Source organism: Pristiophorus japonicus, chromosome 10 (genome assembly GCF_044704955.1).
Source record: "Pristiophorus japonicus isolate sPriJap1 chromosome 10, sPriJap1.hap1, whole genome shotgun sequence".
NCBI lineage: Eukaryota > Metazoa > Chordata > Chondrichthyes > Pristiophoridae > Pristiophorus > Pristiophorus japonicus.
Genome location: NC_091986.1, coordinates 163,407,479 through 163,425,156, shown reverse-complemented (window position 1 = coordinate 163,425,156; position 17,678 = coordinate 163,407,479). Strand labels below are relative to the sequence as shown.

At 46.8% G+C, this 17,678-nt stretch overlaps 1 protein-coding gene across 4 annotated transcripts in view; it reads right to left on the bottom strand.

Moving 5' to 3' along the window:
• wasf3b (WASP family member 3b) overlaps window positions 1-17,678 on the bottom strand; it is a 168,980-nt gene that overhangs the window by 27,504 nt on the left and 123,798 nt on the right. For 3 of the 4 annotated variants that reach the window (XM_070892274.1, XM_070892275.1, XM_070892277.1), the window contains one exon: window positions 2,625-2,800. The exons of the other annotated variant lie outside the window; for it this stretch is intronic. In XM_070892274.1, coding sequence (XP_070748375.1) covers window positions 2,625-2,800 — 176 coding nt within the window. The remainder of the gene's footprint in view (window positions 1-2,624; window positions 2,801-17,678) is intronic. 4 annotated transcript variants of the gene reach the window in all.

The following is a 17,678-nucleotide window of genomic DNA, read 5'->3' as shown; positions in this document are numbered from 1 at the left end:
AAATAAATGTTTGTATTGTTTCTGGTCAGGTTTTTCTCACAGTATACTGCGATTGCCCAGTTACACATTAAATCCAGTCATCAACCATAACAATTGCATTCTCATCACTCATTCCACAGGTTCAATTTGCGTTCAGTTCCTGAATAATGACTATTTAATTTTTCAGTCTGAGACTTTAGGGAGAAATTCTGCGGAGATTCTCTCACTTGTCCATTGGTAACTTCAACGGCAAAACTTCAGGAATCCCAGAAACACATTAAAAGCACCATTTACACTGTTTGTCAGAGATTCCGCAGCTATTTCCATGAACTTGCATTAGATTGTAAATCCACCCCTTTACAATTACATTTAAAATCTGCTTAATTTTATATATTACCTACTTAAACACATCTTTTATTGGTACCAGTTACTGATACAATAGTCTATAGATTTGTGACTAAAGCACCAATAACTTCCCAATTAATGTACTTTTTAAATTATGTTCTTGATCGTATTTGTAAATAGTCATTACTTAATGATAATTTTATATAAATATTTCTTTATCCTTCATATATAACTTACATTATAGGATTGTACAGTAAAGATTCAACACCCACTATGTTAGATTAAAATTAAAATGTAATGTGGTCAGGATCCCTTTAAGGGTCCCGGCTTAATGCGTCAGTGTCAGCTGTGGCTCACTGGGTAGCACTTTCACCTCGGAGTCAGAATTTTGTGGGTTCAAGTCCCACTCCAGGGACTTGAACGCACAAAAATCTAGGCTGACGCTCCAGTGCAGTGCTGAGGGAGTGCTGCACTGTCACGAGGTGGCGTCTTTCGGATGAGACGTAAAACCGAGATCCTGTCTGCTCTCTCAAGTGGACGTAAAAGATCGCATGGCACTATTTTGAAGAAAAGCAGGGGAGTTATCCCCGGTGTCCTGGCCAATATTTATCCCTTAATCAACATAACAAAAAAAACAGATTATCTGGTCATTATCACATTGCTGTTTGTGGGAGCTTGCTGTGCGCAAATTGGCTGCCGTGTTTCCTACATTACAACAGTGACTACACTCCAAAAAGTACTTCATTGGCTGTCAAGTTCTTTGAGATGTCCTATGGTCATGAAAGGCATTATATAAATGCAAGTTTTTTCTTCTTTCCTTCTTTAGAACACGTCATGAATGCTGTCACCAGACCCGCTCCATCTAATTGGGCCAGGTAACGTGCTAGATCGGCTTAATTGGCCCCATTAAGCCAAGTTCATAATGTACAGTGGGATGGAGCCAGCAGCGGGGTCAGGACCCGCCATGGACACTGGCCGCACCGGACCCGCCAAGGTAAGGAAAATTCCGGCCGTAAACTCAAAATTACTAATCAGTTGCCAAAGAAACATTCTTGGGGCTCCCAAGATAACTCAGCTGGTTTTTTCAGTGAGCAGCTGAGCCATACAGTTCCGAAAGATCCCAAGTTTAATCCTCAGACTGTGCTCAGTTAGCTGTTAGCCAGAGCAGCAGCAGTGATGCTGAGTGGTACAACAATTGGCCTTGGATTAGGCAGGGGCCGGGGGAGGGGGAGGAACTCAGCTAGTGTTGTGCTCCTAATCACTACTCTGCTGGAAGTGCATCTTTGTAGATTCGAGTGAAGAGATGATCAAGTTAAGCTCTCCACAGTCAAATACACTGTTAACATTTACTAACAAAGCTCAGTCCTTCAGAAGAGGAAGGTGAGAAAATCAACAAGAAAATTGGCATTAAATAAATATAGGTTGATAAATTCAACTTATGACCACCCATTTTGTGCTCACGAAATGGGTATTAGGCCTTTGAAATTCACGTTGGCTGCTGTGGTGCCCAATATGGACAGGAAGTGCGGCGAACGGCATATTGGCTTAGGTGACCCGGTCATCCGGAGCGACCGCCTGAAACAGGAGTTAGGCTCCTTCCATATGTAAATCAGGGTCCAACGGCAATTGTTGGACCCCGAATGTGAAATTCTAGTTAAAAATGACCAGAGCAGAGCTTGCACCGGGACTAGTCATACTACATTTGAGTAATCTAACCAAGGGTTCTTAAAATATTATTCGTTTTTACTTCTCTGGACTCAGCAGGACTGCTCCTCCTGAGTCCACAAAAAATAAACAGGCTTGCTGCCCCAACCTCCCACTCCTCGACATGACCTCCTGGATAGCCATTTTCCTGTCCTCCCCAGCCAACAGGCACCTGTTTGGCATCCACAACTTGTTGGTGAGATTTAAATGAGGCCTGAAGCCAAATTTAGCTCGGACTCAGGCCAGTGCAGAAAGTGCTTGCTCCTCCGCCTATATTTTGGGCGCAACTTGAATCTCTATCTCCATAAGGTCATCACTGTCTGCCATCACTAGCTATTGGTTTTATAATACTTAATTTCCAAATCTTCTCATCTTTAAATAACAAAAAAATAGTTGTTTTATATTTACATTCAGATTGATTTGGTTTTGTCAGTACAAGACCTCAGTATATCTTTCTTAATCATTAAAATTAAATGTTTAAAAATGCATTATATGTAATTATAGCTTGACACTCTTATAGAAAATAACAAAGAATTCTGGAAACATGGTAATTCTTCCAACTGATTACAGACCAGGCAGCTTTGATATGCACAGACCTATTGTCTGGGGAAACTGATCCCTCTGAAGGTGCTCCATGGTACAGATTTTGAGATAACCTGTTGTCAGGTCTAAGTTCTTTGTCATACGCCATCATATTCCATTCCTGCCGCCTGTTCTTGGCCTTTCTAATTTTTTTCACCTCACGGGTTGTGCCATCTACACGCTTCTGCTCCTATGGTGTGAAGAAAGCATGCCAAGAGATAGAAATGACGAGACATACAGTGGGTAAATTTTGTTAGCATAACAGAAAGAAAGTGCAGCGGTTCAAAGAAGGAGTCTTGCATATTATACCAAAAGCAGTGCGATTGTTCATTTTTTTCCAATGAAGATATGGGTTACAAATATAGATTATTAAAAAATTTAGATTCCAATATAATGCTCATTAAGTCAATGAGATCATGGTGAACACTTAATTATTTTGTATAACTTTCTCTTTTATGGAGGACTTAAACAATAAATGGATTTCCATTAGAAATAGAGGGTTTTAAAGGAAGTAGGTGAGAACATAGCAGATGCCATAACTATAATCTTCCAAAGTTGTCTCATTTCAGGAACCGTTCCTTTAGATTGAAAATTGCGCATGTCAGTCCGCTATTTCAGAAAGGTGAGAGAGGGAAACCAGGGAATTATGGACCAATCTGCTGTCGGAAAAGACAAGCGTCTATAATTAAGGATTGAGTAACTTAACACCTTGAACATTTTCTGGTGATTAGAGAGACAGCATAGATTTGGTAAGGATAGGTCATGCCTGATGAACCTGATTGCATTTTTTGAAGAGGTGACTAAAGTAGTGGACAGAGGAATGTCTATGGATGTTATTTATATGGACTTCCAGAAGGCATTTAATAAAGCCCCTCATAAGAGACTGTTAGCTAAAGTTGAAGCTCATGGAATTGAAAGCAAATTACTAAACTGGTTAGGAAATTGGCTCAGTAGCAAGTGACAGAGTAGGGTTAATGGGCAGGTATTCTAATTGGCAGGATATGACTACTGGCGTCCCCCAAGGATCTGTGATGGGGCCTCAACTATTCACTGTATTTATTAACAACTTAGATGAGGAGATAGAAAGCCACATATCCAAGTTTGCCGATGACACAAAGATAGGCGGCACTGTTAGTAGTGTAGATCGCAGCAGAACATTACAAAGAGATATTAATAGATTAAGTGAATGGACAAAACTGTGGCAAATGGAATTCAATGTAAGCAAATGTGAGGTCACCCACTTTGGACCTAAAAAGGATAGACAGAATACTTTCTAAATGGTGAAAAGCTAGAAACAGTGGACGTCCAAAGAGACTTGGGGGTCCATGCATCATGGAAAGGTACAGAAAACAATTAAACAGACTAATAGAATGCTGGCCTTTATATCTAGAGGATTAGGATATAAGGGGGTAGAAGTTATGCTACAGCTATACAAAGCCCTGGTTAACCAACGCCTGTGAGCAGTTCTGGGCACCACACCTTCGGAAGGATATATTGATCTTACAGGGAATGCAGCGTAGGTTTACCAGAATGATACCCAGACTCTAAGGGTTAAATAATGAGGAAAGATTACATAAACTAGGATTGTATTCCCTGGAATATAGAAGGTTAAGGGGTGATTTGATTGAACTTTTCAAGGTATTAGGGGAACTGATAGGGTAGTTAGAGAGGGCCCAACATTGCCCAAGCCGTTTTTTCGGCGCACTGACCTGAAGCGTGCCGACTTTGCGCGGTGGAAAGGGCGCCAGAAAAAAGGGGCCCCATCCTGGCCGCTCTTCGGAGTCCTCGGAGTCGTGGCGTGGCGTACAGACTGAAGGTGGGGGGGGGGAGGTGGAGCAACAGGCCAGCGCAGAAAGCATTGCCGGCACTTGCGTGCATGCTCAGTGAGGTATGCACGCATGCTCCTGCCCTCCCAGCGCATCCTCTGGGCTGTGAGCAGGACCTAATGCTCACAGTCCCTATCCCAGGCCAATGGGACGTCCAATCTCGCCGCACCCTATCCCCGGCCGAGTGGCCTCCCGCACCGGCCGGCCCGCTGAGTTCCCAGGCGAGGTAGGACTTCGGTTCTATTTTTTATTTAGTGGCTGTGCTTGAGACTTTTAATTGGGTGGGAGGAGGAGGAGTTTTTTTGGGGAGGAAGGGAAAAGGCGTTTTTTTGGGGGGGGAGGAGGAGAGTTTTGGGGTGAGTAGAGAAAGAGTGTATTGGGGGGCGGGGGGTAGAGGAAGAGTGTATTGGGGGGGAAGGAGGAGAGTTTTTGCGGGGGGGGGGGAAAGGGAGGAGAAAGAGTGTTTTTGGGGGGGGGGGAGAAAGAGTGTTTTGTATATCAGCATCTCTCTCTCTCTCTCTCTGGCTAACCCCCCCCTTCCCCACCCCCCCCACCCCCGAAATCGTGGCCAGCAGCTCGCATTTCTCCGGTAGGATTTACTTCATTTTTATTTGTATTTTAATTGTTTGAGCTTTTCCTTGCAGTGTTTGGTGCTTGGTTGTTGAGGTTCTCTCCAGTTCCCTTCCCTCCCCTATCCCTGCCCTAATGTCTGCCAAATGTGCGCTGTTTTTTCTTCACTGCTCGCAAGGTTTTTCAGAGCTGGCCACATACGCTGACCTAAGTCGGATTGGAGTAAGTTTTTGCTGGCCAAAGTGGCATAAATGGCCAAAACTGGCGTAAGTGTCTGTGAACGCCCCCTTTTTAAAAAAAAACGGACCTAAAAAAAATCGTAGCTAACTGACTTACTCTGGAGCAAATTTTGGGGGGAAAATGGCATTTTTTAAACTTATGCCAGAAAAAACAATTTGCTGCAAAAAAATTGATGCAAGTCATGGCCAAAATTGGGCCCAGAGAAACTACTTCTGCTCATTCGGGAGTCCAGGATCAGGAGGCATAGTCTAAAAATTAGAGCCAGGCTTTTCAGAAGTAAGTTAGGAAACACTTCTACACGCTAAGGGTGGTAGAAGTTTGGAACTCTCTTCCGCAAATGTCAATTGATGCTGGGTCAATTGTTTATTGAATGTTTTTTTTTAATCTATTCAAAACATAGAATGGTGCAATTGTGTTTCAGTTCTATTTTGTTGGTACAAGTTGTGCTGGTTTCTTGCTTTTATACGATAACATATTAAAGCTGCTTTCTGGCATCACACAAATGTAATGTTAAGATGTGAACCTAGAAATTACTGCTAGTGATATTAATGGATTAATCTTTTACACACTTGTATGACATACATCTTTCTGCTATTTTAATGCAGGATAAACTCATTTATTTTAAATGGTTTAATGCCTCCACTGAAACAGTATACAGGGAAAATGCCAGACAAATGTGTTAAGTGTACATCTCCAAATGTGCAAATGTAACACCACCTTTTAAAAAAGGAGGGAGAGAGAAAACGGGTAATTATAGACCGGTTAGCCTGACACCAGTAGTGGGGAAAATGTTGGAATCAATTATTAAAGATGAAATAGCAGCACATTTGGAAAGCAGTAACAGGATCAGTCCAAGTCAGCATGGATTTATGAAAGGGAAATCGTGCTTGACAAATCTTCTAGAATTTTCTGAGGATGTAACTAGTAGAGTGGACAAGGGAGAACCAATGGATGTGGTGTATTTGGACTTTCAAAAGGCTTTTGACAAGGTCCCACACAAGAGATTGGTGTGCAAAATTAAAGCACATGGTATCGGGGGTAATGTACTGACGTGGATAGAGAACTGGTTGGCAGACAGGAGTCAGAGAGTCGGGATGAACTAGTCTTTTTCAGAATGGCAGGCAGTGACTAGTGGGGTGCCGCAGGGCTCAGTGCTGGGACCCCAGCTATTTACAATATACGTCAATGATTTAGATGAAGGAATTGAGTGTAATATCTCCAAGTTTGCAGATGACACTAAGCTGGGTGGCGGTGTGAGCTGTGAGGAGGATGCTAAGAGGTTGCAGGGTGACTTGGACAAGTTAGGTGAGTGGGCAAATGCATGGCAGATGCAGCATAATGTGGATAAATGTGAGGTTATCCACTTTGGTGGCAAAAACACAAAGGCAAAATATTATCTGAATGGCGGCAGATTAGGAAAAGGTGCAACGGTGCATCAGTCATTGAAGTTTGGCATGCAAGTACAGCAGGCGGTGAAGAAGGCAAATGGTATGTTGACATTCATAGCTAGGGGATTTGAGTATAGGAGAAGGGAGGACTTACTGCAGTTGTACAGGGCCTTGGTGAGGCCTAACATGAATATTGTGTTCAGTTTTGGTCTCCTAGTCTGAGGAATTAAGTTTTAGCGATTGAGGGAGTACAGCGAAGGTTCACCAGACTGATTCCCGGGATGGCAGGACTGACATATGAGGAGAGACTGGATCGACTGGCCCTGTATTCACTGGAATTTAGAAGGATGAGAGGGGATCTCATAGAACCATATAAAATTCTGACGGGACTGGACAGGTTCGATGCAGGAAGAATGTTCCCGATGTGGGGAAGTCCCGAACCAGGGGACACAGTCTAAGGATAAGGGGTTGTAATGTCCTTACACACTACTATAAATTCACACGAGGCACATTCTGCAGACAAGGTCACTCTGTGACCTGAACCTTTATTCACAGGACCAAGAAGTGATGACCCTGCATGGGACCTCCCTTTATATACCTGGATGACCAGGTGAGGAGTGTCTCCCACAAGTTCACCACCTGTGGTCAAGGTGTGCATTTCTTAGGTGTATACAGTATGCAATGTTGTTATGAAGGTTACAGTTACATGAAGGTTACATACATGACATCACCTACGCCCTCCCCCCCAATGTCTTATGGGATCAAAGATTAAGTCTTTCAGGCGGTCGACACTTTCTCGTGGAGCGCCGCAGTTGGAGCTCTGGTTGTTGAGCCTTGGTATGCGTCTCTGTCACCTGTGGTGATTCCGGCTTGTCTGGGCTGGCCGCAGGGATTGTGCATGCTGTTGAATGTTCTTGTTGCTCGTTCACTGGCGGTGGTGTGGGCAACATCTCATAGTTCCTCAGGTTCCTCAATGTCCATGCTGAACCTTTTTTTTACTTGGTCCAGATGCTTGCAGCATATCTGCCCATTGTTAAGTCTGACCCTATTCCCCTCTTTGCCAATTACAGTACCCTCAAGCCACTTGGGCTCCAAAGCGTGATTAAGAACAAATACAGGGTCATCGATTTTTATACATCTCCCCTTCGAGTTACGGTCATGGCACTCATTTTGGGACTGGCGCTTGCCCTCAACAATGTCTGACAGGACAGGATGAATGAAGGACAGCCGGGTTTTAAGTGCACGTTTCATGAGTAGTTCCGCGGGCGGGACTCCCGTGAGCGAATGCGGTCGGGACCTATAGGCCAGCAGGAGGCGTGATAGGCGGCATTGAAGGGAGGGTCCTTCAATCTGGAGCATGCCCTGTTTTATGATTTGGACCGCACATTCCGCCTGCCCATTGGAAGCCGGCTTGAACGGTGCCATCCTGACATGTTTGATGCCATTACCAGACATGAACTCCCGGAATTCATAGCTCGTGAAACACAGGCCGTTGTCGCTAACCAGGATGTCTGGCAAGCCGTGGGTCGCAAAGACCGCACGCAGACTGTCCACAGTGGTGGATGTCGTGCACGAATTCAATATGATGCACTCGATCCATTTCGAGTACGCATCAACAACAACGAGGAACATTTTTCCCATGAACGGGTCTGCGTAGTCTACGTGGCCAGGGCCACGGGCTGAGTGGGGCTTCCCTGGGGGCACTGCCCAGCTGGGCACACGTTGTGCACCTGCGAACACAGTGTTCCATGTCTGAGTCAATTCCCGGCCACCATACATGTGACCGGGCAATGGCCTTCATTAGCACGATGCCTGGGTGCTCGCTGTGGAGTTCCCTGATGAAAGCTTCCCTTCCCTTCTTGGGTATGACTACCCGGCTGCCCCATAGTAGGCAGTCAGCTTGGATGGAGAGCTCATCCATCCGTCTGTGAAACGGTCTGACCTCCTCGGGGCATGCACCGTGTGCGGGCGCCCAATCCCCAGTCAGGACACATTTGTCAATCAAAGATAGTAGGAGATCTCTGTTGGTCCAGATTTTGATCTGGCGGGCTGTGATGGGGGAGCCTGCGCTGTCAAAGGCTTCAACGGCCATGACCATCTCAGCGCTTTGCTCCGCTGCGCCCTCAGTGGTGCCAGTGGAAGCCTGCTGAGCGCGTCAGCGTAGTTTTCGGTGCCTGGCCGGTGCTGTATGGTGTAGTCATACGCAGCCAGCATGAGAGCCCATCGCTGTATGCGAGCTGTCGCATTGGCATTGACAGCTTTGCTGTCTGACACTAGGGATGTTAACGGCTTGTGGTCCGTTTCTAACTCGAACCTTTTGCCAAAAAGGTACTGGTGTATCTTTTTCACCCCGTAGACACATGCGAGTGCTTCCTTATCAACCATCCCATATCCCCGTTCTGCTTGGGAGAGCGACCTGGAGGTATAAGCTACAGGTTGGAGTTAGCCCTCATCATTACTCTGCTGCAACACGCATCCAACCCCATAGGATGATGCATCACATGTCAAAACCAATTTCTTACAGGGGTTATACAGAGTCAACAGCTTATTAGAACAAAGCAGGTTCCGTGCCCGATTGAAAGCCCGTTCCTGACAGTCCCCCCAAAACCAATCGCAACTCTTATGCAGGAGCATGTGTAGCGGCTCCAACAATGTGTTTAAGTTCGGCAGAAAGTTCCCGAAATAGTTCAAGAGTCCCAGAAATGAACGCAACTCCGACGTGTTGCCAGGCCTGGGCGCACGACGAACCGCCTCCGTTTTGGATTCGGTAGGTCGGATCCCGTCTGCGGCAACCCTCCTGCCCAAAAACTCGACCTCTGGGGCCAAAAACACACACTTGGACTTCTTTAGTCGCAGGCCTACCTGGTCCAGTCAGCGTAGCACCTCCTTCAGGTTGTGGAGTTGTTTCTCGATGTCTCGACCCATGATAAGAATGTCGTCCTGGAATACGATTGTTCCAGGGATGGATTTGAGCAGGCTTTCCATGTTCCTTTGAAAGATAACGGCCGCTGATCGAATGCCAAACGGACACCTGTTGTAGACAAACAGCCCCTTGTGCGTGGTGATGGTGGTCAGTAGCTTGGATTCTTCGGCCAGTTCCTGGGTCATGTGGGCTGAAGTGAGGTCCAGCTTGGTAAACAGCTTGCCGCCTGCCAGCGTGGCCAAAAGATCCTCCGTTCTCGGAAGCGGGTATTGGTCTTATAGTGACACTCGGTTGATAGTGGCCTTGTAGTCGCCACAGATCCTGACTGAACCATCCGATTTCAGGACAGGGACGATGGGGCTTGCCCAGTCGCTGAATTCAACGGGCGAAATTATGTCGTCTCTTAGCACTCACTCACTCTCAATTTTCTCCCGCATCACATATGGCACAGCTCTGGCTTTGTGGTGCACTGGTGTGGCGTCCGGGGTGATGCGTATCATGACTTTGGTACCTTTGAAAGTCCCGACACCAGGTTGAAATAGTGACTCAAATTTCTGTAGGACCTGTGGGCATGAACTTCGCTCCACAGATGAAATGGCGTGCACATCCCCCCAGTTCCAGTTCATCTCGGCTAGCCAGCTCCTCCCCAAAAGCGCGGGACCATTTCCCGGAACAATCCAGAGTGGCAGCCGGTTCTCTGATCCATTATGTGTGCCCACCAACATTGCACTGCCTAGCACTGGGATGATCTCTTTGGTGTATGTCCGTAATTGCGTGTCAATGTGTTCTAGTTTGGGTCTGCTAGCTCTGAGTGGCCATAGTTTCTCGAATTGTTGGACACTCATATGTGACTGGCTGGCCCCTGTGTCCAGCTCCATGCGTACCGGGATGCCGTTTAATAGGACTTTCATCATCATAGGTGGCGTTTTGGTATATGAACTGTGGATGTTTGCCACATGAACCCGCTGAACTTCAGCGCCCATTGCTTTGTCCCAAGCGTCAACCTGCCTTGCAGACCCCTCTTCTGGTTCATCTGCCTCATAAATTAGCCTCGCTGCGGGCTTCCTGCACATTCTGGCTCAATGTCCACTGAAGTTACAATTTCTACAGATAAATTGTTGAAACCTACAGGTTTTTGCAGCATGTCTGCCCCCACACCTCCAGCATGAGCTGAGATCGTTGTGAACAAAAGGGCTGTTACCAGGCATTCCTCTCTGATTGTCTCTTTGATTGCTCTTGAGCACTCTGTTAATGGGTGTCAATGGCCCCATCCCGGGACGCATTGTCCACCGTGATGGCATAAATGTCCGTTCAACCTGCCATTGTCTCTGTTGAGGACCCACTCTAGAGTCTGTTGCTGCCTGGGTGGTGTCGAATTGCCCTTGCCTGCCTGTGGGGTTCTGAGTCGCGTTTACAATGTTAACTCCCTGATCCATCGCCACGTTGGAAGCAGAATTGCGCGCGTATATTATCTTGGTTTCCTCCTCCCCCGCTATGAAGGTCTGAGCCATCATCGCCATCGCTTCCAAGGTCAAGTCCTTGGTCTCAATTAGCTTTCTGAAAATCCCGGCATGACCAATGTCCTCAATAAAGAAATCCCTTAACATCTCCCCCCTGCAGGCGTCTGTGAACTTACAGAGGCTGGCCAAGCGCCGAAGGTCCGCGACGAATTCCGGTATGCTCTGTCCTTCCCGACGTCAGTATGTATAGAATCGGTGTCGAGCCATGTGTATACTGCTCGCCGGTTTGAGGTGCTCACCGATCAGTTTGCTGAGCTCTTCAAAAGTTTTGTCCGCCGGCTTCTCGGGTGCGAGCAGGTCTTTCATCAGCGCGTACGTCTTCGGTCCACAGCTGGTCAGTAGATGCGCCCTTCGCTTGTCAGCCGCTGCATCTCCCAGCCAGTCCTTCGTGACAAAGCTCTGCTGGAGCCCCTCAACAAAATAGCCCCAGTCCTCACCAAAACAGTACCGTTCCTCTGTGCTACCGGTGGCCATTCTCGTGAGTCGGTGATTCCCGTTTCTCGTCGCTAAATGTAATGTCCTTATGCACTACTATAAATTTACACGAGGCACATTCTGCAGACAAGGTCACTCTGTGACCTGAACCTCTATTCACAGGACCAAGAAGTGATGACCCTGCGTGGGACCTCCCTTTATATACCTGGATGACCAGGTGAGGAGTGTCTCCCACAAGTTCACCCACTGTGGTCAAGGTGTGCATTTCTTAGGTGTATACAGTATGCAGTGTTGCTATGAAGGTTCCAATTACATGAACATTACATACATGACAGGGGTAAGCCATTTAGGACTGAGATGAGGAGAAACTTCTTCACTCAGAGAGTTGTTAACCTGTGGAATTCTCTACCGCAGAGAGTTGTTGATGCCAGTTCATTGGATATATTTAAGAGGGAGTTAGATATGGCCCTTACGGCTAAAGGGATCAAGGGGTATGGAGAGAAAGCAGGAATGGGGTACCGAGGTAAATGATCAGCCATGATCTTATTGAATGGTGGTGCTGGCTCGAAGGGCCGAATGGCCTACTCCTGTACCTATTTTTTATGTTTCTATGTCAATACTTATTTCCGGGTCTTAAATTTAAACTAGCAATATTTAAAAATGAATCATGTGTTTAATAAAATTTATAAGTTTGGTTAAAATCTGATGATGCTAAATACTTAACTGCATCCCAAGTCAGTACATATGAGCACTTTAACATATGGAGGTTATTTGCAGCACGCTTAATACCAAAAGAAACCAATTGATTGAATGAGTGGCAAATGTAGCTATTGATCTGTCTTGTATGATTAAAATTTGATAAATGCTTACAATTATTGTGGTGAAAAATTAATGCTAAACCACAGGATGTTTACAAACTTGTGGTGCAAGACACAGATGGTTCACTTCATACCTGCTTTTCGAATTAACACATAGAATTGTGACAGCAAATAATTTTTGGGTTTGATTTAAATATAAAATTACATTTTTATGTTTATGATGTGAGAGATTATTTCTTCCACGCGTGTTAACAAGACACGTGCGTGTGTGACTATCAAAAGAAACTCTGTATCAAGTGGTAGAAGACAATTTATTTAAAATTTAATAAAAATGTTTTTAAGACACTGAAGTAATAAACTGTTATTCACAGACACTGATGGAGGTACAAAAAGATTAAGGGGCCGAAATTGCCCCTTCCCTCAAGGCCTGTCACCGCTGGAATTTGGCAGCCACGCTGCGGAGTGGAATGGCCGCCGATTTTTTATGGAATGGGCGCCATTTTGAAAACTGCTCTCCTGCGGTATCCCGGTGATGACCCACTCCCCCAACTTCCATCCCGTTGCTGCCGACCCGTCCTACGTGCGTCATCAGAGTGCGCATCGCCGATGTTCCCCCCCGAACGCAAAATTCCGCCGAGAAAATGTTGCCGCCACGCCATGTCACCAACAGCCTTTTCTGACAGTGCACTGTGCTTGCAGTGTGTTCAAAATGGCGGTGCGGCTGCCATCAAAGGGGAGGGCGCACTGCCGCAGCTGCCATTTTACTTTTTTTTGTCAGCTGACAGTCAGGTCGGGCTAGCAATTATGCCCCCGGGTTCGACCAGGCCGCCAACAGGCAGTGTGGCACCCCCTCTTAGGAGCCAGGCCACTGGCCCGGCCGAAACCCTCCCTGGTGGCCCAGTGGACCAAACTAGAAAAATCACAGAGCTCGCAGTGAAGGGAAGAGATATGATGACGCGCCAGCATGATGACATCATCAGCTCTATGCTGATGACTGACAGCGGCGGACACTCCGCCCACCCCCAACTTCCTGCCCTCTAGTGTGTGAACTTCCGCTCTCCGCCGCACTTCCGCCCCCATTTTGACCGACTTCCGGGCCACTCGAAAAAAAAAGCCAAAGAGCGGAATTTCAAGCAAGAGGCCACCACATCCACTGCACCGGTAAAAACAGCTCAAACATGGTAAATGCGCCGCATTTCCGGTGGGGGACAATTTCGGCCCTTAGCAGCTCTGTTATCATAAGTTGGCAGTTCTTGAGAGTTGCGTAAGAGATTGAAAACAAGACTAAAAAGCAGTTCCCGGCGTCCACCCGAACCGGCCAGATTCACTACCTGGCCAGCAAGGCAGAAGCGGGAATTTCGCGTGGGATCAGTCCCCAGCAGTCAGTGGCAGGGGAGGATCGGGAGAGGGGGATTCCACTGCGAGCAGGGGAAAGCCAGAGCTGGGGAGGCCCATGGACTCTTTTGGGGCCTGGAGGAGCATTCCTGCTCCTCCTGGCCCACAAGGAATTCCGACAGAAGTCATTTTCAAACTTACCATGGCCTCTTGGCCAGTCAGTGCTTCCTGCTGTGGTTCCTCTGTCGGGCTCCAGTCAGTTTGGGACTCCTCCTGACTTTCTATTAGTATCATGGCGCGGCGCCAATGATGTCATTGGGCAGCAACTTTTGCATTTAAAGTAGACCAACCCCCCCGCCGTCTGTAGCAATTTGAAAGTTGGCCAAGATGTGCAACCTCAGGCCGGGAAATCGACTTAGCATAACTTTAACCCCTCACCATTCTCACTGGGGGCCCAACATTGCCCAACCCCATTTTTCGGCGCACTGACCTGAAGCACACCGACTTTGCACGATGGAAAGGACGCCAGAAAAAAAGGTCCCCATCCTGGCCGTTCTTCGGAGTCCTCGGAGTCTTGGCGTGGCGTGGAGGCTGAAGTGGGGGTCAGGGCAACAGGCCAGCGCAGAAAGCACTGCCGGCACCTGCACGCATGCTCAATGAGAGCTGTGCGCATGCTCCTGCCCTCCCAGCACGTCCTGTGGGCTGTGAGCAGGACTCGATGCTCGCAGCCCCTATCCCAGGCCAAATGGACGCCCGATCTCGCCGCACCCTATCCCCGGCTGAGTGGACTCCAACACCGGCTGGCCAGCCCGCTGAGTTCCCGGGCAGGTAGGACTTCGCTTTTATTTTTTATTTAGTGGTTGTGCTTGTGAGGCTGTGCTTGAGACTTTTGATTGGGGGAAAGGGGGGGGTGGAGGAGAAGAGTTTTTGGGCGGGGGGGGGGAAGAGGAGGAGAGTTTTTGGTGGGGGGGGGAAGAGGAGGAGAGTTTTTTTGGGAGGAGGGGTGGGGGGGGGAAGAGATGAGACTTCCAGACCCAGGAGCTGTGATTCCTCCGGTACGCGTCTTCCCGTCCCCATCCCAGGCCGAATGGCCTCACGCACAGGCCAGCCCACTGCCTTTCCCAGGTAGACTTTAAAGATAAGGTAGGATTTACTTCTTTTATAATTGTATTTTAATGGTTTGAGCTTTTCCTTAATGTTTGGTGCTTTGTTGATGAGGTCCTCTCCAGTTCCCTTCCCTCCCCTATTCCTGCCCTAATGTCTACCTATTGTGCGCTGCTTTTTCTTCACTGCCCACAAGGTTTTTCAGAGCTGGCCACATACGCTGACCTAAGTGAATTTGGAGTACGTTTTTGCTGGCCAAAGTGGCATAAATGTCCAAAACTATCTAAGTGTCTGGGAGCACCCCCTTTTAGGAAAAAAACTCATCTAAAAAAAATCGTACCTAACTGACTTACTCTGGAGCAAATTTTTTGGGGGGGAAATGGCATTGTTTTACTTACGCCAGAAAAAACAACTTATTCCAAAAAAATTGATGCAAGTCATGTCCAAAATTGGGCCCTAGGTGAGGGGGTTTAAAAATTGAGGTCTATGTGTTACTGAAAACCAATTATACTTCATGTGGTCAAACTGAATAGTAATCGAGTGTCGAAACATCTAAGATAATGAGGGGTCTCGACAAGGTGGATACAGAGAGGATATTTCTACTCATGGGGATACTAAAACTAGGGGACATAGTCTCAGAATAAGGGGCTGCCTATTTAAAACTGGGATGAGGAGGAATTTCTTCTCAGAGGGTTGTAAATCTGTGGAATTCTCTGCCCCAGAGAGTTGTGGAGGCTGGGTCACTGAATATATTTAAGGTGGAGAAAGGCAGATTTTTGAGCGATAAGGGAATAAAGGGTTATGGGGAGCGGGCAGGGAAGTGGAGCTAAGTCCATGATCAGATCAGCCATGATCTTATTAAATGATGGAGCAGGCTCATGGGGCCAAATGGTCTACTCCTGCTCCTATTTCTTATGTTCTTATGTCAAGGATAGATGATTCTAAGTAGACTTAAAAATTGCAGTTTTCTGCTTCTATGCTCACCAGACCACAATTTACCATCCATTTGAAATGAATGAGCATTGAAGCAGAATGTTCAGCCATCACCTAACTGGAAGCGGTGGCGGGACATAAAGCAACGAGCCAAGAGACAGCGCAGACCTAATTGGAAGCTGTAGTGGCGGCGGTGAGACATAAAGCAGTGAGCTGCGAGACAGCACGGACCTAACTGGAAGTGGCAGCGGCATACCTTTGACTATTTCCCCCCAAAAAACAAGGAGTGACATCACAGGACAGGAGGTAGATGATTGGTTCGTGAGTATTAAAGTTTTGTTCTCTCTAACCTCGGACGGTGGTTTAAACTAGGAACGGGAAACTATAACATACTGTATTAAATTTATAGCTTAACTAGTTGAACTAATTAATATAACTATAAATAATCATTGAATAAAGACTTTAACTATTTAAATAAATAAAATAAGGTTAGTCTAAGATATGGCAGGCCAGGTTGTGTGTCTGGACTGCAGTATGTGGGAGATTGTGGACTGCGAGACTGTATCCAGCAAACATGTCTGCACTAGATGTCTCCATCTCGAAACTCTCCGGCTCAGAGTCAATGAGCTGGAGTGTGAGTTACATAGAAACTAAGTGCAGGAGTAGGCCATTCGGCCCTTCGAGCCTGCACCGCCATTCAATGAGTTCATGGCTGAACATGCAACTTCAGTACCCCATTCCTGCTTTCTCGCCATACCCCTTGATCCTTGATCCCCTTAGTAGTAAGGACTACATCTAACTCCTTTTTGAATATATTTAGTGAATTGGCCTCAACAACTTTCTGTGGTAGAGAATTCCACAGGTTCACCACTCTCTGGGTGAAGAAGTTTCTCCTCATCTTGGTCCTAAATGGCTTACCCCTTATCCTTAGACTGTGGCCCCTGGTTCTGGACTTCCACAACATTGGGAACATTCTTCCTGCATCTAACCTGTCTAAACCCGTCAGAATTTTTAACGTTTCTATGAGATCCCCTCTCATTCTTCTGAACTCCAGTGAATACAAGCCCAGTTGATCCAGTCTTTCTTGATATGTCAGTCCCGCCATCGCGGGAATCAGTCTGATGAACCTTCGCTGCACTCCCTCAATAGCAAGAATGTCCTTCCTCAAGTTATACTCCAGGTGTGGCCTCACCAAGGCCCTGTACAACTGTCGTAACACCTCCCTGCCCCTGTACTCAAATCCCCTCGCTATGAAGGCCAACATGCCATTTGCTTTCTTAACCGCCTGCTGTACCTGCATGCCAACCTTCAATGACTGATTTACCATGACACCCAGGTGTCGTTGCACCTCCCCTTTTCCTAATCTGTCACCATTCAGATAATAGTCTGTCTCTCTGTTTTTACCACCAAAGTGGATAACCTCACATTTATCCACATTATACTTCATCTGCCATGCATTTGTCCACTCACCTAACCTATCCAAGTCACTCTGCAGCCTCATAGCATCCTCCTCGCAGCTCACACTGCCACCCAACTTAGTATCATCCGCAAATTTGGAGATACTACATTTAATCCCCTTGTCTAAATCATTAATGTAGAATGTAAACAACAGAGCCCCAGCACAGAACCTTGCGGTACCCCACTAGTCACTGCCTGCCATTCTGAAAAGTACCCATTTACACCTACTCTTTGCTTCCTGTCTGTCAACCAGTTCTCAATCCACGTCAGCACACTACCCCCAATCCCATGTGCTTTAACTTTGCACCTTAACCTCTTGGAGACATTCCGACACATAACGGGGGCGGGGGGAATTTCTGGACAGTTTAGATAGGGGAGCAGAATAGAAATATGGTAGTGATAGTGGACTCAATAATTAGGGGATAGATAGCATCCTCAGCAGCCAAGAATGAGAATCCAGAAGGGTGTGTTACCTACTTGTTGTCAGGGTAAGGGTTATCTCATGGAGACTGAAGAGG